The following is a 21,807-nucleotide window of genomic DNA, read 5'->3' on the forward strand; positions in this document are numbered from 1 at the left end:
TTTGCTGTTTGGATTGGTTTCCATAAAAACTACCAGCAAATCCAACTGCTTAGCATTAGTTGTAGGCCTAGAAGGTTAGAAATAACTTATTTGTATGTTTTTGACAATTTTATTTATTATTTACTTACATTTTTTTGCGCACTTACAAAACAAAAACCAACCATACAAAAACAAAAAAATAAATGACATTTGACATCTACCCCCAAAACGAAAGCTGAACGAGAGCTGAAGGCACTCGTAAATAAAAATACGAGTATCGTCATTTTTACGATTCTCTTTTTTCTTAATCGCAATTTGACGATTTAGTGCCACTACAATCGTTTTTTCTAATCGCAATTTAACGAATAAGCGTTATTTTGAACGAGTTTCGTTTTTTATAATAACCCCCCAGTTACCTTTTTTAGGTACAAAAACACAATTTTTGTGGCGGACAAAAGTCACGACATTAGAAAAATCACAAGGAAAGTAAGAGTGTTATTAAAATACATCCCATTAAATACTTTTATTTAGATAGTTTATAGGAATCATTTTGAAATTTCAACATAGCAACAATGAATTGTGACAATTATAATCTGAAACTGTTCAATCGAATTGAATTGATTTGAATCATCTTACACAAACGGAATGAAAATAATAGTCAAATATGACTATAAAAAATATGATAGTCAATTTATCAGCTTAGCCGATTCCACTCCTGCATCCATTAAAAATGGACTAAAAGAAAAGTTCTAGGTTAAATAAAGTATTTTTTGTTTGCGACCAGATTCAACAATTCATTAGCTTCATTTTCATACCAAACAAGAAAATAAAACTTGCCTTCTTCAAAACAAATCGTTCAGTTATGAAAACCAAAATTTAACCTTAGTCGTAAATGTGTTTGTAAAGCTTTTGGATTTCCGAACTAATCAACCTTCTTCCAGCAAACTGAAGAAAAAAAAACTATTTAATTTTAATGGTTTTTTATTATTTTTGTTCGTACTCGTATGTTTTTATATTCTCGAAAAACTTTAAATTTACCATTTTGTATGTATGAACTTACATTGAAAAATAAAGGAAAATAAAAATAAGATGAAAATTTACAAAATTTTTGCAGTTGATATAAATATTTTCATACAAATATTATTATTTTTTTCACAAAATTTAAACAGTAAACAATAAAATAAATGTTTCATTTTTTTTATTTAAACTTATGAGCTAAAAATAAAGAAAGTTCAATATTAAAATTATTATTATTATTTTCTCTTACATTATATATTATATACACCTGTTATTCTTGATTTAGATTTGTTTTTTAAAATATAAGATATAATTAATAGATAAACTAAATACAAAGAAAAACTGTCTTTCAATATCTCTTGATTTTTTTGTTTTAATTAATTTTGTTTTATATTTAAAAATGAATTACTGAGTAACATGGTAATCTGCTAGTCTAAGAAAACATTTTGTTTTTGTTTAAATTTAAGAATTGTTATTTTGTTTTATGTTTGCAATTTCGTTTAACCACATATTAATTTTCTTTTATTATGTAAAAATGTGTTTAATTTACATAAATTTTGTTTATAAATATTTGTTCACGAATCTCCATACCTTATTTCAGTATATATTTTAACGCTTTCTTTACAATAATTATACTTTTTGCGTGCAATTGCTTTATATCCAAGAGAAATTTAAACACATACTTTTGTTATCTTTGTTTTAACTTTTATTTAATTAAATTTAAGTATATATTTATATATATATAAGTTGTATCACAAAATAATAAACTTAGCAGTAAGGACAGACATATTGTTTTCTCTATTCATTTACATACATAGTTCTTTTGGAAAATAAAAATCAAGAAAGAAATATGTTCGCACATATTTGTTACTATAAAATGTATGCATTTTTGTTGCTGAATTAATTTCCCCTGCCTTCTTTCATTCGTAGCAATAGTATAAAAAATGGTTTATAGTAGTATTTGTTTTATTTTTACACAGAAAAAGAAACTTACTTTGTTTTTTTAATACCTATGAATATAATAATTTATTTTTTTATTTTTATAATTTTTTTTTGTTTAATACAATACGATTCGTATTCTCTAGTAGTTAATTTAATGTATGCTACATAACTTTTTTTGTTAAAAAAATACAACTGCGAAATAAACAGAAACTAACCACTACTTTTTTTTTAAGGAAAAAGTCGCCAGTACTACGGTCTTGATCTTTTTTTTTCTTAGTTTTTGTTTTTAACTTTTAAGTGGGTTTCAAAGTTTATTTATTTTTTATCTATACAAAACAGTGAATTTATAAATATATGTTATTTTATTCTTTTTTGTTAAAGATTTTTATTTTTGTCCGTTTCAACTACGCAAACAAAATGGAGAGACCCCTATCGGTGGTTTACTTTATTAATTTTTTTTTCTTTTCTTCTTGGTATTGTTCCGAACTTCAAAGTAAGATACTTTTTTTTTTTAAATATTTTTCTTGCCTGGAAAATAGTAAAAGATTGTGTGTCTGATTTTGTTTTTGTTTTTTTTTTCTTTTTAAATAATAATTTATCGCCATTTTCTTATTATTACATAATATTTTCCTTTTTATATAACAAAAATTACAACAATAAATATCTATTTTAAAATAGATAAGTCCATTTAAAAAACAATTATAATTTTATAATTATTTATGAGTAAAATAAAACTAATATATATATCTAATAAAGTTTGTGGTTCACTAATTATTGGTATGTGTTAGTTGTGTGTGTTTTCGCAATAATAATAATAATAATAAACATATGTGTTGATTTGAAAAGTTAGAATAGTGTGTATGTGTTTTGTTTTTGTTTTTTGTTTTTTTTTTTTTAAGAATTTTATGCATTGAATCGGTTCTAGGAGATATAACTTAAGCTAATTAAAGCGACTCTTCAAATGCTGCCATCAAATCACTTTGCATGTTCATGTCTATTTGGCCCGCCAGCTGAAATATTTAAAAAAAAAATAATAATGCTTAATTAGCTAACGTATAAAAGTGTGTTTATTCAACTTAAATTCATTATAGTTACACATGAATGTCGAAGATTAAAGGGGCTACAGATTTTAAACCGAACCCGAAGTTCTTCTCATGACAAGAATTAATCTTGGATGTTTTGTCAATATTTCATTGATTGCTTATACAAAGTAAGATACAATATTCTATAAGTTATTGCTAAGCTTAAATAGAATTTAATATTATTATAAGAGCTTCTCGAACAATAATGATAGATGAAAAATATACAAATTTATAAAATAGAAATCTACTTAGTTATATTTCTATATATAATTTTAATTTAATATTTTTTTATTTTAGTAATTCAACAAGAAAAGTATGTTTTAAGATCTTTCTTAAACTGTGCTGCGTTATTTATCCTTCTAAGTTGTGAGACAAACTATTCCACAATCGGGTAGAATTAACGAAAAATTGACGTTCAGAAACCAAGGATGAGTGACGAGGGAAAATTAAAAGTCCGGATCTGCCTGATGAAAATGGCTTATTCTTTCATAAAGGTATGTTGGCTTGTGGGTTAACATAATATCTGAGAAAAGACTTAGGGAACTAAACTGAAGAAGACTTTCAAACGACATATTGTACAAACGAGATGAAAAATTAGAAATCCTGTCATACCTGTGTAAAACATAAGTGTAACGTATTATGGAATTGAAAACAACATTCAGTTTTCGCTTACTAGCATAGCTACATTTTGAAAATATTTCACAACCATAAGTTAATGTAGGCATAATTAAAGTTTTAGCAATTATAACTCTAGTAGCCAGGGGAGTAAAAGATTGTGTGTTCCACAATGAACGAAGGATACCGTAAGACTTAAAAACGGCAATATTTATATGGTTGTCCCAGGTTAAATTTCGTTATTTAAGCTGTCAGTTGGAAAATACGTTAAGTCCAGTTTTTTTTCTAGAAATCACCAAACATTTCGACTTAATGGGGCTTAAAAGGAGTCCCTTTTTTCGAAGACCAACGTGATATTTCTGCCAAATCATCGTTTATACAGCTAACAGTGTGCTCGATTAGACCCAATGGGCAGCTAACATAAAGTTGAACGTCGTCAGCGTACAAATTTGTGAACATTGCCTAATAATCAATGGAAGTTCGGTAATGCACAATGAAAACATCAAAGGTTGGTATAAATTCTGAGAGAATGTTATTTGATTCAACAGCTTGGAGCCTATTTCTCAAATAGGATGAAATCAACCTTAGCGCATGGGGAAAAGTTGAACTTATTTAGGAGCTTACTACATAAGGTATTGTATCAACGGTATCAAAAGCCTTAGAAACTAGAAATGTAACCCCATCTTTATCTAAAGCCTGTCGTATATCTTCTGTAACATTTATGAGAGCTTTAATGCAGTTGTGGTTCTTCCGAAAGCCTGATTGTGTGGGTGTTAAAATGTTCATTTGTCTCATATACTGGCTTATTTGCTTATGATTTTTTCTAAGGCTTTTGATAAGAACAGAAGAATAGATAAAAGCCCAAAATTATCCATTTTCGAATTATTTGGAATAGGAAATATCTTTGCTACTTTCCACTGAGGAGTAAACACTCCAGTCATAAGTACTGTGTTAAAAATGTGTGTTAAGTAGGGCAATAACACGGTTAGAATAATCTTTAGAAATAAAACAAAATCCAACCCAGCTGCATTACATTTAATAGAAAGTATGCTTTTTAGTATATCACCACAATTTACTCCACTAAATCGAAAACTGGTAGAAAATGACTGAGTGGAATCGCTATAAGATTCTAGTAAAGGATCTTCAGTTCCACTAATCGTTTGTTGGAAGGATACAAACTTCCTATTAAGCATATTCAAATCTACGTCTACACTGTTATTGTCTTCAGATTTTCCGATACCAACAGATCGTAAGTTTCTCCACATCCATTTGTCGTTCACAAAAACATTTAAACGGTAAGAAAAAGTTTTTCCTCTACGTATTTCCATTACAACTCTGTTACGCAGTGAGCGGTAAAGATTGTAAAGTTCGTTACAGCGAAAACGCGGCAATTTCTCTAAAGAGAATTGAATCCAGTCTCCTGGCATGACAGTCCTATCATGTTTAGTTCGTATTTAAAAGCCAATACAAATACGAAAACCGCGCGAAAGAAATTCAAACAATTCAAAATCACGGTTAATTCTTAATTTATCTAATCAAGTGTTAAATACTGATACAAGCTAAATCTATTTGTAGCACATTTGGTATGTCTGTCTACCTTAAACATTTCACATTTTTTCTTCATTGCTGCTTAAAAGTAAAGTATATGACTATGACGCCTATTTTGAATAGTGTCTTTTGTGAAATGCAGGTAATAAAATCAAACGATAGAGGGGGGAGAGGTGTTTCCACCTCTTCTTATCCAGACGGCAGTGGACGAATTCTCGAGATGGAATCAACGGTAGTGTCTACAGTTCCAGTAAGGTTGAACCTTATAGGGCTTCTTCGACATATTCGGAGCCCAGGCCTATATGGAGCAGTTTATCCGGCTCCCCGTCCTTGGAGTTATACTAAGGATCTGGCCTTCCAGGTTGGGGGTTGTATCGTCGGGGTGACTTCCTGGCCACGTAAAAAATACCTTAGTTGCGAATCACCAATTAAGCTCGGATACTCACGGATTCACTGCTGACAACCCACGCAAACGAAATAAGGACAAAAAAATTCGGATCTGTACGTGGAATGTTAGGTCCTTTAACAGACCATGTGCAGCCGAACAATTAACTGAAGTCCTAAACTGCTGCAAGGAAGTTATTACCGCCATCCAAGAAGTGCGATGGGATGGACCAGGCAAACGCAAACTAAAAGACTGCGATGTATACTACGGCGACTGATACCGAGAACAAAGACAGCGTCTATTTGGGTGTGGATTTGTTGTTAGAACTAAAATCATGCAAAAAGTTTTGAGTTTCAACAGTGTGAGCGAGCGCATCACGATAATCCGCATCGCATGCCCCAAGAGAGGAGAAAGATGAAGACACCAAAGACATATTCTTCGAGCTCTTGGACAAGACATATGAGCAGTGCATTGCCTATGACATTAAAATTATCTTAGGAGATTTTAAAGCCAATCTAGGAAGAGAAGACACCTTTAGTGCCACTATCGGAAGATACAGCCTGCACGACACCACCTCCGACAACGGGTTCAGGCTGATCGATTTGGCTACGGGGCGAGACGTTCTGGTAGCTAGTACGCAGTTCACACATCTCAATATCCACAAGGGGACATGGAAATCTACTGATCAATCAACTTGCAACCAGATTGATCACATTGCGATGGGCGCACGACACTTCTCCAGTAAACAGGATGTCCGAACATTCCGAGGGGCCAACATTGACTCGGACCACTACCTCGTTGTAGCCAAGGTACGGCTACGGATATCCCGATCCAAGCCAAAACAAGGAAGTACTGTGAGAAGATTCGACGTTAGACGGCACAATCGCAAGAGACTGCCATGTCCTTTTCCGATCGAGTCTCTAATAACCTCTTAAGGAATCCTATGCTGCCTGCATTAAGCATTAAAAACCAGTAGCAACATTGCCTTGCAGCCATCAGAGATGCCGCCTCTGAAGTGCTAGGTTTCACGCGGCCACAACAGCGAAACCCCTGGTTTGACCACAAATAACGACAAGCGCACACGGCGAAACAACAGGCATACAAAACGGCGCTGTACAGAAGGACCAGAGCTGCTCGCGAGCTCTACGAGCAGAAGAGGAGAGAGGAATACCGGCTTTTTAGATGGAAAAAAGAGGGCATGAGAAGCGCGCGATCGAGGAGATAGAGGGTTGTCATAACAGGAATGAGGTTCGTAAATTTTACCAAAAGGTAAAAAAAACTCCCCAGGGGACCAGCTACGAACCAAATCCTGTAAAGACGATCAGGGGAACATCGGAGTAGAACCGCAGTCGATGTTGAGAATATGGAAAGACCACTTCTCCAAATTATATAACGGCGATGACGAACCGAATTCCGCTGTAAGGGAGATAGAATCACTCAACCTAGGCGACGCAGATCAACAATTCCGCCTACCAGACCTCAACGAAGTGAAGATAGCTATATCTCAACTTAAGTCAAACAAAGCTGCTGGAGCTGACGGCATCGCTGCCGAACTATTCAAAGCAGCAGGCGATGACTTGGTACGGAGCATCCAACTCATCTACAAAATATGGTCGGAAGAAAGCATGCCCGATGAGTGGAATCTCAGCATAGTGTACCCGATACATAAGAAAGAAGACCCTCTAAACTGTGCCAACTACAGAGACATTAGTCTCCTTAAAATTGCATATAAGATCCTTTCTGCCGTATTACTCGTATGTGAACGTCTGAAGCCGTTCGTCAACAACCTGATAGGTCCTCATCAGTGTGACTTCAGATCAGGAAAGTCCACTATCGACCAAATATTCGCATTACGGCAGATCTTGGGAAAAACCCAGGAGCTTGAAATCGATACCCACCACTTTATCGATTTTAAAGCCGCGTATGACAGCATCCATAGGGAAGAGCTCTACAGAGCAATATCTAATTTTAGCATCCCTGTCAAACTTATCCGTTTGTGCAGAATGACGATGGAGAATGCACGCTGCTCGCTGCTCTATCAAGGTCGGAAAAGATCTCACCGATGCATTTGATGTCAAAAAAAGTTTTAGACAAGGCGATGCACTGTCATGCGACTTCTTCAATATCGTTCTGGAAAGAATTATGCAAAACTCAACCATCAACACTAGCTGCACAATCTTTCAAAGGTCCATCCAATTACTCGCATACGTCAGTGGAGCGTTTTTGAGCATTGCAACGGAAGCGAAGAAGATGGGTTAAGTTGTCAATGAGTGCAAGCCCAAGTATATGCTGTCATCAAAAAAGGACATTAAACGACCACGTCTTGGACAAAACGTCACCATGGACAGCTATAACTTTGAGGTAGTTTATAAACTCAGACAACGACACCAGCGCTCTAATTAAACGAAGAATAATTCTTGCAAATCGCTGCTTCTTTGGAATTAGAAGTCCTCTCTCGAGCATCTAAAATCACCATCTATAAGACACTCATCATCCCGGTTCTCATTTATGGCGCTGAGGCCTGAACCCTGTCAATGAAAGATGAGAGCGTCTTAGGATGCTTCGAGAGAAAAATTCTTCGGGTGATTTTTGGTCCCCTACGCATAGATTGAGAATGAGGGAGAAGATATAACGACGAACTGTACGGGCTGTACGACACTGACCTAGTTAGCAGAATTAAAGTCCAACAGCTTAGATGGCTACGTCATGTATTGTCTATTACTGTGTAATCATTGTGTCTCCGTGATTTGTTATTTAACCCTATTTCGAGACTGATTTGAGAAATCGAATCAAATACGGATTCCGACGCTGAATCTAATTCAAATGGAATTGATGGAATTGACACACTAAAAACCAGCTTGAAACTCGATACTTCAATTCGTCGACTCAGGTACATACAAATATTTTCGAATCAGAGCGGATCGAGAAATCCGATTTTAATTTGTTTTAAGTATTCATAGTGCTAAATCACGATTTAATTTTAATAGAAATTGTTCTACCTCAAACTTGACCTTTGTTGCGTATCGGCTTATAAGTACTTAGTGATATTTAACTCTGATTTCGAGTTGGTTTAATTACACTACTTTTATCCAAATAAAAAAAGCTATTTTATTCAAACTCCAAGCTTAAGATCGAAATAAAATAAATCCAATTTCCCAATAAAACTTCCATATCAAAATAAATTGATTACTTACAGCCTCTCGCCTTCTTCGATCCTGTTCCATTCGTCTTAGCTCGGCACGACGAATTGCTGCCCTATCTTGTGGTGATTGTTGTGAACCCGGTGATCCACAACCTTGTGGAGACGCTTTAATGTCCTCCAATCGTGCCGGAGGAGGAGGTGGTGGTTGTGGTTCATGTGTACTTTTTCTTTAATTAAATAACAATTTAAATATAAGCTAAAGAAAAATATATATGTATATATTAGTTTACCTTCCGCTATCGACATCTCCCTTTTGTTTATGCTGTTGTTCCTGTTGACGTTTTTGTTCCTTTTCGGCGGCTTCTTTTTGACTTCTTTTTAATTCTTGTTGTTCCAGTAGTTTTAATCGATCTGCTTTTTCCTTTGCTTTATTCCGGAACTGCTGGAAGGAGTCCATGGCGGGTTTCACTTTCGATGTTGGGGTGTTCTGTGGAGAATTTGCTGAAGCCAACGAAGACCATGAACTGGCATTCTTTAAATTTTGCTCATGCGCCGATTTGAAAGCTTGCGCAAAATTAGTTCCGGTATTAGGGCCACCACCACCTTTCGAATCACCTGACGGTGATTGCTGTGTAGGCTGCTGTTGCTGATTCATCTTTTTTTCTGGCGGACTAGGCATCATCGACTCGATTGGCTTTGGTGTAATCAGCATTGCTGGCTTTCCACCATCATCCTTTTTGGTTGATGGAAGACTGGGATGGCTACCGCCTCCTCCAACACCAACGCCAACACCACCACCGCCCATCATCATGGCGGCGGATAAACTACCTCCCATGTTTGGCGGCAAATCAAATATAGATCCCATATTCATGGCTGCAGATACAGGCGGTGCAGTTGGTGGAGGATGGTGCATTCCGCCCATACCGCCACCACCCATATGCATTCCGTTTCCTGCCGATGAACTATCCAACATAGTTCCAGTACCGGTGCTACCATCAGGCACACTAACATAACCATTATTGTGGTGCATTCCGTGTGCTGCGACGACTGCTGCAGCCATCGTTAGATGATTGTTGTAGTTTTCAAGGCCGAGATGTTGTATCAACGGAAAGTGGTTTCCATTCATTCCAGATTCCGTCTTCGCCAGGATTTCTGACACAATCTCCATATGGTGCTGTTGCTGTTGTTGTGCGGAATTCATATGATGTTGACCCATCGCTGCCAGCATCGGCTGTTCAAGACATGCAAGAGACTGTTCAACGGGATCATCAAACTGGGGTATTTGCTTAAGACCCGCGGAAAGTCCAAGCATTGGAACAGATTGAGTGGAAGGCGGTGGTGGCTGCGGCAACGAACCCAAATGCGGATGATGTGCAAGATGACCCAGCGAGAGATCACTCACTAGATTATCACCAACACCACCACTCATTGGAATCGACTGCTGTTGCTGGTGTGTATGTTGCTGATGTTGAAATGTTGATGAGGATGCTGATTGTGTTGTGTTGGGCATCATACTTGATTGTTGTTGCGTCAGTTTATGCAGATTGCTCGCAACTCTGATTCCACCACCCCCACCACCACTGCTCATAATTATATTTGGTTGTTGTTGATGAGTGGAATTTATTTGTGATGTTGATGTAGACATGAAGGAAGATTGGGATTGGGATTGGGAGGAGGATGATGATGATGTCAGCGTCGCCGACGAAGATGGTGTCTGCTGCATTTGTTGTTGCACTGACGTTGTTGATGTCGTTGGAGTCACCGTGACAAGCGACGATGTCGTCGATTTTGTCAAATCATTTGGTCCATTGCTATTACTACTACCACTGCCCCCGCTGCTGCTACTGCTGCTGCTACTATTACTATTATTATTGCTCATCATTTGTGAAGAAGAACCCACAAACATTTGCTGCATCGGGTTTATACTATTTAACATTGGTGTTATTGGGGTATTCGCCTGCTGATTGTTAGTATTTTGGGCTGTTGTCGATGTTGTTGATGTTTTATGCAACGTTGGTGATGGATTTGGTAATGAAATTGTTGTTGTTAAACTACTACTATTGCTATTGCTAGTTGAAAAATTTCCTAATTTATTGTTTATGTTGCTATTGTTGTTATTATTGTTGTTTGGGTTATTCAAACTGTTCATATTGATATTGTTATTTTGGGTTGTTGTTGTAGTGGATGCGGGTGGTAGAATGATTGGTGATATCGTAGAAGTTGTTGTTGTGGCGGACGTTGATGATATTATTGGCGGAAGTACAGGCACTTTTTTTGTTACACACAAAATATATAAATGGAAGAAATATACAAATTTATTTTATTTTGTTAATTTCAGGGACAAAAAATAAAGATGAGTTCAATTTTTTAATTACTTTGTGTATTCTGTGATGTTGCTGCTGTTATTGTTGGTGTCTGTTGTTGGAGTTGTGAAGCCAGCATTGATGATGCAGCTGTTGTTGTGATCGTCGTTGTAGGGGGCATTAGCTACAATTAGAAAAAAAATAAAGACAAAACACATAAAAAAACGAACGAGTAGCAGTTGCATTGGTTATTAAACAAAATCATGCTAGACATAGGATTAATTAAGGACGTAAAAACACGTTTATGGTACTAAAAACTTCAACAATTATTACCTACAAATTTTTTAATAATTTTTTAATAGTAGTGTGTTATGTTGTGTAAGTTGATATACATTATAATTCTGGAGCAATTTAGGTACACAGCGGTTGATAACGAATCTCAGAAGAAGCTTAAATTTGAAAGTTGGGATATGTTTTCATTTTAATGAATGACGGAAAAAGAATTTAGTTGCTTGCCTAGCCTGGGATGCTCCTCAACTAGCCAAAGCTTTCATTTTGAAGTGAAAGCTTTAAAATAAACAAATGGAACAAATAATACAGACAATCTCGGAGGAGGATTAGAGTTTGTTTCTATATAAGAACAAACATATTGAATACAGTAGTAAAAAAGAGAGTCCTGCTTTAACCACAGGAAAATAAAGTAAATCATTTATGAGATTTTTGTCTACAAATTCATATACCTGTAATTTCTAATAGATACTGATGCTCATAGAAATAACTAGGATTGACAAAGATAATTCCAAATGAATGTGTTTGGTGTTTATGAAAAATGTTTAAAAAGGAATTCATTAGATGTTCAATTTCTTTGTCAAGAAAATATTAACGCATATGTACACATGTATTTATGTATCTTATTAATGTGATAAAGTACTAAAAACGTAATTAGAAACCTCATTGTAATTAATGAAATGTTATAAGTCTATTAAAAAAGAAAGCTTTGAAGTATAAAATCTTTCCATTAAAAATAATGCTATATATTTTTAGTAGAGGACGAACGCGAACCAGGTGGCGCGCACAAGTGGAAAGTGACCTCACCCAACTTGAACCGCGAAACTGGAGACTTCTAACTAGGGAATGAGCTAGATGGAGAAGTTTGTTGGGTGAGGCCCTAGTTCACACAGGACTGTAGCGCCACCTTAAGTAAGTAAGTATATTTTGTTATATAATTGTTCCATTCTAGCATTGAACTAATATTCGTAATAAACAATAAATATTAATGATTTCTTCAAATAATTGCAGCTCCAAAACACAACAGACACGATCTTCTTCTTTAATGATGTTATAAATGATAATTTAATTAGTAGAAAATTGTTTTTATTCGCTTGAGTGATATTGGTTAACTAGTTTTGTGTACTTAGTTGTATCTACCTAATAATAAAACGATTTGTTTACTTCAAGAAACTGTCAATAACTTTTAAATCATTTGGATACTAGCTTACTAACGTATCAAGAATAACTAATACTCAGGCATAGCTAAAACTGTACTAACATATAACCTATCCAACACATATAGCGATAAACAATAGATAAATAAAAGTCTAAGGGTCTGTTCCTTAATATATAAGTAAGGCCACAACCCAACCTACTTTTTAAAAAAGAATGCAATATTCACCCCTACTACCGATGTCGTAAACGACAGCAAAATATACGACACGACACAATCTGCATTCCATAAGTCGTTTTCAACTTTTGTCACTCGTTTCGTTTTCGTGTATAAACGTCAAGTGTGTTGAACGAACGCTTTCATTCAGCATTCTGTAAGACAAAATGAAACGACGACAATGAAAAAAACGACGGTATCTCCCGTTTGAAAATTTGCTCACGACGAAGAAATGAAAGTTCGCTAATCTGTAAGTTTCCTTGTTAAATAATTTATATTATGGAATTTATTAGTACTTTATTTGCGATAAATAAAAACAAAATATTTGTTCGCATTTGCAGTTGAAATTAACGAATCAAAATCAGTTCCAGGGATGGAGAGCAACGAGCAGTTGACTAGGGGATTTTTGAAAGGAATCAAAAAAACTGACATAAAAAGGAAATGCAATCCCATAGCTTAGCAGCTGAACAGCAAGGATCCTCCAGTAAAAGATATAGGGTCGGCAAAATGTTAAAAATATTTTAATGTTTGGTTTAATCAGGGTTAGTCCGACTTAAAGTTCAAAGTAAAGAAGAAAATTTTAGAATGTCCAAACCAATTTCAAACTTTATCTCTTATTTGCTTAAATACAAACAGTGTGCCCAATTTACTTTCAAATACTTTGACGACTACATCCGGACATACATCAACACGAACTCAGACTACAGATGCAGAAGCAGACGTCTCCCTTTCCTATTTAAAATCAGAAGTTTTAAACATGGAAGATGGCTCCGTCAAATTGGAGGGTGAAGTTATGGAGCATCAACAACCGGAACAACAACATGAAACTGAAGAAACTGCTTTCTTTTTATAATTAATTGTGCTTTTTCAGAACTTCTCACTTCGCCTTCTTCATCATCATCACTATCGCTACTCGTGTTGTAATACATTTCAACACTTATCATTTTAATTACTTATTTATTTACCAAAAGTATAATAAAACTGCATTTGTTAAACATTAAACAATTATTTGTATTTAGACTTTAATTTCATTTTGACAGATGTTTGTTACTTTCGCATCGTTTAAAAATCTGCTACAAATTCCTCGTGTCGAAGAACTTATGGAATGCCACTTAAAACACGACACGACAGAGAACCCGAGAGTCGTAGAAAAAACGAGACGACATCGGTAATAGGCATGATTATGTTATGGTATTGCATTCCGAAAAGTCCCATTCATTCAACTGATTCTTCGGGAATGCAATAGAATTTATCATCTCATTCTTTTAAATTCAGAAATCCATTCCCATTCTATTTTGACTAATCAAAATCAGTCAAAAGACTTTAAATAAAAATAATGCATTCTTTTTTGGCTGCTTGTAGTCTTGAAGTTTTTTACATTCTTTGCATTCTTTAAGTATTTCCAATGTATTGAAGTCTTTTTATTGTTTTGAAGTCGTATTTATTACTAATTGAAGATTTTTTACTGCTTATGAAAGACTACCGAGTACTGTGAAGCTGCGGTTGAAAGTTATAGATTTTTTCACAATTATTTTAAATACATTGAAAAGACTTTAAGAATGCAAAGAATGAAAAGGTTTTGAAAACTGCAAGAAGTCCAAAAAGAATGCATTCTTTTGATTTGAATTCATTTAACTGCTTCAGATAACTTTTAAATAAAAGACTTCAAAATTTACTGGGACGTAAGTTTGAAAGTCACAATATTGAGGTTACATAAAAAGACTTGAAAAAAAGTTGTTCCATTCAATTGACTGCAATACTAAAAAGTCTGCATTCTGTTCCACCTCTGCTTATCAGCAGATATTAACTAGGTTGGTTTAAGTAGAATTTAATGGGCCAAATAACTTATTGGGTGGATGAAGAATTCAAAAGCACAGGAAACTCACAGTTAGGACACCTTAAAAAAAATCGCTTAAGTAAAAATCTCATCCTTACCCAATCATTGCAGAAATAAGCCGAAAACGGCTGACACAACAAACGATTACCCAGTTTTTTTTCAACTCTCATTTGTCAAAGGTTTTACAATACTATAACTTATACAGTTATGGTCATTAAAATAGAAATAGTGCAGTAATCAAGACGTATTTATCTTTAAGCTCAACGAAATTCAATAATATTTTAAAAATCTTAAATTAGCCAAGCGGTATGTACCATCTGGATTTCTTTTTTTATATAAAGTTTAAAAGTTTAGAAATTATGGGGCGTGGAAGGCACTGCAACAAAGAAGAGAAAAGTGCGATTTAATTTTACGTAAAAAAGGGTTTTCGTTAAGAAAAATAGCTTAGAAAGTTGGTAGATCTCTCAAGCTAGTTGTAACCGCAATTAGGCCAACGAGGGAAAAAAAAACAATTGGGCCAGCCAAGAAAAACGACCAAAGAGACTTCATTCGTATATCAAAAAAAGATCCTTTTAAGTCTTCAAAAGACATTAGAGCCGAGTTAGAGCTTGGAGTTTCTTCCAGAACAGCTCGCAGGAGACTTGCCGAAAATAATTTGCTCGGGCGAGTCGCAAGGAGAGTGTCGCTTGAAATTTGCAAAAGAACATCTTAGTTGGACCGGACCGGAAGAAGTTAAAAAATAGGGAAATGTTTTGTGGACTGACGAAACGAGGATCAACTTGTTCGGAAGTGATGGCATGCAGGTTGTTGTGGCCAAAAAGTTGTGAACTTTATTCTAAATATACCATCAAGACTGTAAAGCATGGAGATGGAAGTATTCTACTTTGAGGATGTTTCTCCTGGTATGGCGTTGGACCTATTCATTTTATTGAAGGCAAAATGGATCAAGTAGCGTATGTTAATATTATGAAGAACACGATGCTGCTGGATTATGATCCGAAGCACTCGTCAAAACTCGCAAAAAAATATTTCAATGACGAACAATATAAAGTTATGGATTGGTCATCCCAATCACCTCATCCCATAGAACACTTGTGGGGGATTTAAAAAAGGCGGTTGGAAAGCACTCCACTAAAAATAAAACGGAATTGTGGAGGGTTATAAAACAAAAGTGGGCAAAAAATTCCGTTGAGAGATGCCGTCACTTAGTTGACTCCATGCCCAATAGGTTCCAAGCTGTAATTTAGAGTAAGGGTGGGCAACAAAATACTAAAAAAAAAAAATATTATGAACTATTAAATGTTGTAGTTGTTTTAATGTTTAATCTTTGTATCTATTTTAATGACCAGGAAATATGTATAATTACTATTTTTTTTTATAAAAACAGAAAAAAACAAATTGAAGTCCAAATTAAAATGTATTTTAATTTTTTATTGAATAAAGTACTTGAATTCTTCTTCTTTCTATTTTAATATCTATGACTGTACATCCATTGTGACTTTCGCATCAAATTTACATTGGTCGCATTGACAAGGCTAAGGGATAGTAAAGGGATTGTGATTGGCTAAATCTAACTACAAAAGTAGTTGAAATTTCCCCTCCGACGTAGTGTAAAAATTTCGGCTACAAAGTTAGTGCACACTGGTTTTGACGTTTCACAATCAGCTGCTCGGTAAGGACACAAGAATTCAAAATGAAATTAATCTTTCGGAATTTAAATACAAATATAAATCAATCATATTATATGTTGTATTTGGTTTTATTGAATTTAAAAAGAAAAAATACTATTTAAAATTCTGAAAACACAAATGTTTCTTATTTTATATATATGTATTTGTCATTAATGACAGTTCCGGATAGACTAGCTTTGTAGTGCAATTTTGCATTCACAAAGCTAGTTGAATTTTGACTAAGTAGCCACTAGCTTTGTGAATGTGCCCATTGTTTGACGTTTAACCACGAACACGTTTACGTAGAGGGCAGAGGAAGAGTTTAGGTTTGAAGACTTTCTATCTAATGCAAGAATCGAAGTCGAACGACCTACCAAAAGGCAAAATTTTTGGTAAATGGGATCTTAAGAAATTGGCCAATATCCACTTTGTATTTAATAAAATTGTGTTCAGCTACGAAGCTGGTTGAAGGGATACGTAAAAAAGTACAATGCCCGTTATTGGACTGACGAGCAGCCAGAAGCATTGTCAGAGCTACCAATGAATCCAGAAAAACGCACTGTTTAGTGAGGATTATAAGCTAACAGAATTATTGGGATTATGCGAATCACAACATTATTGTGAGTGGCGAGCGCTAACTTGCGATCATAACTAATTTTGCTAATTTGAGTGACGTCCTCCAAGCCAACAATAAAATCTAAGAAAGAGTATGCTAAAATTGGACTAAGCGGGTGGGCCATTTGAGGGAGTCGCTGCTAACATTTACTATCAATTCAAATAAAGATTTCATTCATTTTTCTGGGGTGCCAGCACGTAACTTAATACAATCGAGGATTTGACAGCACGTAACTTAGTCGATGGTCGATCAACTCGAAACAAATTATTTTTGACAGCACGTAATTTGAGACGTATTCCATTGTGACTTTTACTTTACTCAAAGTCATTGTGAACTATAAAATGAAATGTCAAATGAGTTTTCTTTGAAATTATTCCATTTTTCGAAATATTTTTTTTTCTTTGATTTTTTGAGTGAAAGTTAAGGCAAAGAAGTGTCCTGTGCTTAAAATATTTGAAGGTTTTTAAGAGATAATAATAAAACCCATTCCAATTAAGTGAAAATGAGTAAATATTCAAACAGAAAGATCATGTATAAATTTTATAAAACATTTTTTTAGCTTAGTGCAGCAGTTTAGAGTCAACAAGTTAGTCAGCTCGTTAGATCTTCCAGAAGACATAAGAAGAACATCAGTTCAAGCAGTTCTACAGATTTATGCAACATTAAATCTGATAGCCAGTGGGAGTTACCAAACCGAAGTTTGAATGGGCGAAGCGGTTCAAGGAAGGGCGTGAACCGATGGAAGACGATCCACGTGAAGGAGCTCCCGTCACCTCTCGTACCGACGCGAATGTTGATCGTTTGCGCATGTTGATCACGTCTGACCGTCGCCTAAGTATTAGTCCATTGTCTTACGAATTAAACATCCAAAAGAAACGGTTCGCAAGTCGTACACGAGAATTTGAACATGCGAACGATCTGCGCAAAGAAGGGGCCTAAAGTTCTCACTCATGAACAAAACTAAATGCGGAAATCGAGTTGCGAGGATCTGTTATCACGCATTCAGAGCGACGGCAGAGACTGGATAACAATTAACAATTTATTATCGTTTGCTTAACACAGTAAGATACAATATCTTATAAGCTAGTAAAAAGCTATTATTACAAATAAGTATTTTTATAAGTAGTATAAAAGATAATTCAAAGTAGTTTCAATTTATTCTATAACAAAGAAAAATAAGAAGAAAACTAATTAAATTAATTCTAATCATATTATTATTATTATTATTATTTATTAAAATATAAAATAAATTTACATTATAATATAAGGAATTAACAGCACTAGCTACCAGAGACTTTCGGCTGGAAATTAGGGATCAATTTATAATTAATGTTTTAGGATAGATACAATGCATGGGGCTGTCAAAGGCTCGAAGACCAGCGATTGGAGTACAATCGAAGGTAACCAGTCTTTGACAGCCCCGTGCATATGGATTTACAAAGTTTAATTCAGATAATAGAGTCTATATTGAGTATAAGTAATAGTTTATATACGTTTTTAATGTTTTCGATTGTAGTTGTTGCCAGAAGGTCTATTAATTTTTTATTGAAAAGAGATGAACATATATAATTAACTTTAGAGCATTCGGATGTAAGATGTTTTATTGATAGGATGTGATTGGATTGGCAGAGATGACAGATTGGAGTGTTTTCCTTTTGGAGGAGATAGCAGTGGGTTAATTGTGTGTGTCCGAGGCGTAAGCGGAGAAAGCATTTGTTCATGATGGTTGTCGTTTCTGTAGGATATATGGCTGGCTCACCCTTTGGGTTGATGAACGAATAGTGGTGAACGTATGTTTTCCATTCTTCAATTCTTATACTATCCCAGTAAGTGTTGATCACGTTGAGGAAGTCTTTTTTTGTCGGAGGGATTGAAAGTATATGCGATTGCTCTGAAGCGGTTTTGGAAGCAGTGTCTGCAAACTCGTTTCCTTTGATTCCTGAGTGTCCTGGAACCCATAGTAGCATAATTTTGTGTTTGTTCTTGAGGATATTGTTACGTATATTGGTAATGATTAAGGAACAGTTTTGGATTCTGTTGATTGCCTTCAGTGTAGAAAGGCTATCAGAGCAAATAACAATGTTTTTCGGTATTGTATTTGCTATTTCGGTCGCTTTCAGGATTGCGTACGCCTCAGTGGAAAAGATTGAACAGTAGTTAGGTAATCTTGCACTGTATAGAATATTTCCTGCTTCCGAAACAATTGCAAGTCCAGTTCCAGTATCAGATTTTGACCCATCTGTATAGATGAAATCCCATGAATCGTTTTTGTACATGTCAGTTATTTCATGAAACATCTGTGTGTACATTTCCTTAGACGAGGAATTCTTTTTTAATGTCGCTAGAGAGGTATTTATCGTATCGGTTGGGAATTCCCATGGAGGTATGTTACCAGGACTGAGGTTACTTATTGATGGAGTAATACCAATTTTGCTGGATTCATTCAGAGCGATGTAGATGGCAGAAGGGCATTTTGGTGTTTTTTTACGTTTTATAATTTTCTTTGCATCCTCTATTATTGGGGATCTGTAAGATTGACATATCTTATGTGCGAGACGTGCGGTTAATAGATCTCTGCGGTGCTCTATGGTTGAGAAGCCTGCTTCAGTTAAGATGTTCTTTATTGGAGTAGTAGCAAATGCTTTCAAGCTAGTCCTGATTGAGGTGTGGTAGATTGGTTTGATGATGTTGAGTGTAGATTTGGCGCATTTCCCATAGACTGCCAACCCATAATCAATTTTGGATAGAATAATGCTACGAGTTACAAGAATAAGTGTATTAATATGTGTAAAGCTATTTTTAGACGATAAGAACCTTATTATATTGAGTCTGGTAGCTAGTTTGTTCTTAATAGATAGACAATGATCCTTAAAACTATATTTATTATCAAAAGTAATGCCTAAAATAGTTGATGAGTTTACATTCTGAATTTTGAATGATAATAAATAAATGTCAAAAGTTGGACAATTTCTTTTTTTACATATATGTAGGTGTTTGCTTTTATCAGGTGATATAATAGCCCCTGATTGGGCGCACCAAAGATTGAGATCGACTAAGACGCTATTGAAGTTTTCTCTCGTACGATTATTGTCATTGCATTTTGATAACAAGATCAAATCATCCGCATACAGACAATGATCTATTTTTGTATAATTGCTTATGATTTCGCTTATGTCATTGTAGGCGATTATGAATAAGGTCACTGAAAGGGGAGAACCTTGGGGAATACCGTTAAATAGTTTATATATTTTTGAATAGAAGTTGTTTGCTTTAACTCTGAATTGTCTATTTGAAAGAAAAGATTTTATGTATGAAAATATTTTAGGACCAACTTTCCAATGAGCGAGCTTATTCAGGATGACATGGATGCCGATCCTATCAAATGCTTTCTCAAAGTCAAGGGATAGTACGGAGACATGATTTTTGCATGATAAAGCAGAGCTTATATACTCGTCAATGTGTAGCAATGAGTCGGTGGTACTACGTCCATGTTTAAATGCTACTTGCTTTAAGTTTAGATAATTATTTTTTTCAATAAACCAGAGAAGTCGTTTAGATATAATTTTCTCTAAAAGTTTTCCAGTACAGGGTAGCAAGGAGATTGGTCTGTACCCTTTAGGATCAGTCGATTTTTTTGTAGGTTTCAAAATTGGGATTGTGGTAGCAACCTTCCACGTCTGTGGTATGGTCCCTTTTTCGAGGATACAATTGTATAACTGCAAAATTCTTTTTTTTAGTAAGTGTGGTGCATTTTTTAACATAGGGTATGAGATGCGATCATACCCTGGGGTTTTGCCTTTTAGCGAGGTTAAGCATGTTTCCATTTCGATGAAGCTTATTTGTTTATCTATGTATTTTGCAGATGTACTGAGGGTATCAACATGGTGGTGCATGTTGTTAGCAAGCACTTTGGAGTTGAGGAAGGTTGATGTAAAGTTGGAATCATTAGAGTATGTGGACCAGGTATTGCCAAAGTATTCACAGATTTCAGATGGGTTATAAACTGAACCCGCTTCGGTGAATATGTTATTAATTGAAGATTGGGTATAATTACCTGATAAGGTTTTTATGTCTGCCCACATTTTTTTGCTTGAAGAGTTTGGGTTAATGTTTGAGGTAAACTTTTGAAAGCATTCCCTTTTTGCTATTTTACAGTTTTTGCGGAATAAGGCATTAGCTTTACGATAATTTACCAGGTTGGTATTATTGGGGTGTTTTTGAAAAATTTTCCATAGATTTTGTTTGTTATTGCGGAGAATAGATAGCTCCGAAGACCACCATGGGGTTATCTTTTTATGGGGAATATTTTTAGTTTGAGGAATTGCTACGTTGGCAGCAGTGCGTAAAGTTTTGGAAATTAATGCAGCTTCCTTGTTTATGTTGGAACAAATACTATAATTGTCTAAAGTATTAAGAATTGTTCTTTGGTATAAATCCCAGTTGGCACGGTCAGTTTGAAATTTACCTGTAGGTTTTTTTGGGAAAGATTGATATCCTAGATGAATTTTTGTAACGAGTGGAAGATGGTCACTACCGTGTAAATCATCTAAAACTTCCCATGAAGTTTTAGGGATCAGTTGAGATGAAATAGCTGATAAGTCAACATGTGTCCATGTCTTATGTGTGGAGAAATGGGTCGGGCTTCCGTCATTTAAAACGGCAAGATTTGTATTTAAAAGGAAATTTTCGAATTCCATTCCCCTGATGTTGGTTATTGGTGAACCCCATAGAGTATTCCAGCAATTAATATCACCAGTTAACAGAATTGGTGTTTGAATATTATTAAGAATATTTGATAAATCATTAGAGGTGAATGCTTGAGAGGGGTGGATATATAATGAGATCACAGTAATTTTAATGTTGAGGTTGATTTCTATAGCAACTGTAGATATGTTTGAGTTAATAGGTAAATGTGTGTGTGGGATAGATTTGTGTATTAATAATCCAGTACCTTGTTTCGCATAAGTGTTGGATGCGAAGTTGTGGAAATAGGATGTATATTGTTTTGGGG

At 35.0% G+C, this 21,807-nt stretch overlaps 1 protein-coding gene across 7 annotated transcripts in view; it reads right to left on the minus strand.

The window, feature by feature from the left end:
* Positions 1 to 2,021: 2,021 nt before the first annotated feature.
* LOC129939794 (homeotic protein female sterile-like) overlaps positions 2,022 to 21,807 on the minus strand; it is a 56,582-nt gene continuing 36,796 nt past the window's right edge. For all 7 annotated transcript variants that reach the window (XM_056047945.1, XM_056047941.1, XM_056047943.1 and 4 more), the window contains 4 exons: positions 11,086 to 11,197; positions 9,001 to 10,978; positions 8,763 to 8,937; positions 2,022 to 2,948 (listed from right to left, as the gene is read on the minus strand). In XM_056047945.1, the coding sequence (XP_055903920.1) occupies positions 2,883 to 2,948; positions 8,763 to 8,937; positions 9,001 to 10,978; positions 11,086 to 11,197 (2,331 nt within the window). In that variant the 3' untranslated portion in view covers positions 2,022 to 2,882. The remainder of the gene's footprint in view (positions 2,949 to 8,762; positions 8,938 to 9,000; positions 10,979 to 11,085; positions 11,198 to 21,807) is intronic.

The sequence above is a fragment of the Eupeodes corollae genome, chromosome 1, assembly GCF_945859685.1.
Source record: "Eupeodes corollae chromosome 1, idEupCoro1.1, whole genome shotgun sequence".
In the NCBI taxonomy this organism is placed as follows: domain Eukaryota; kingdom Metazoa; phylum Arthropoda; class Insecta; order Diptera; family Syrphidae; genus Eupeodes; species Eupeodes corollae.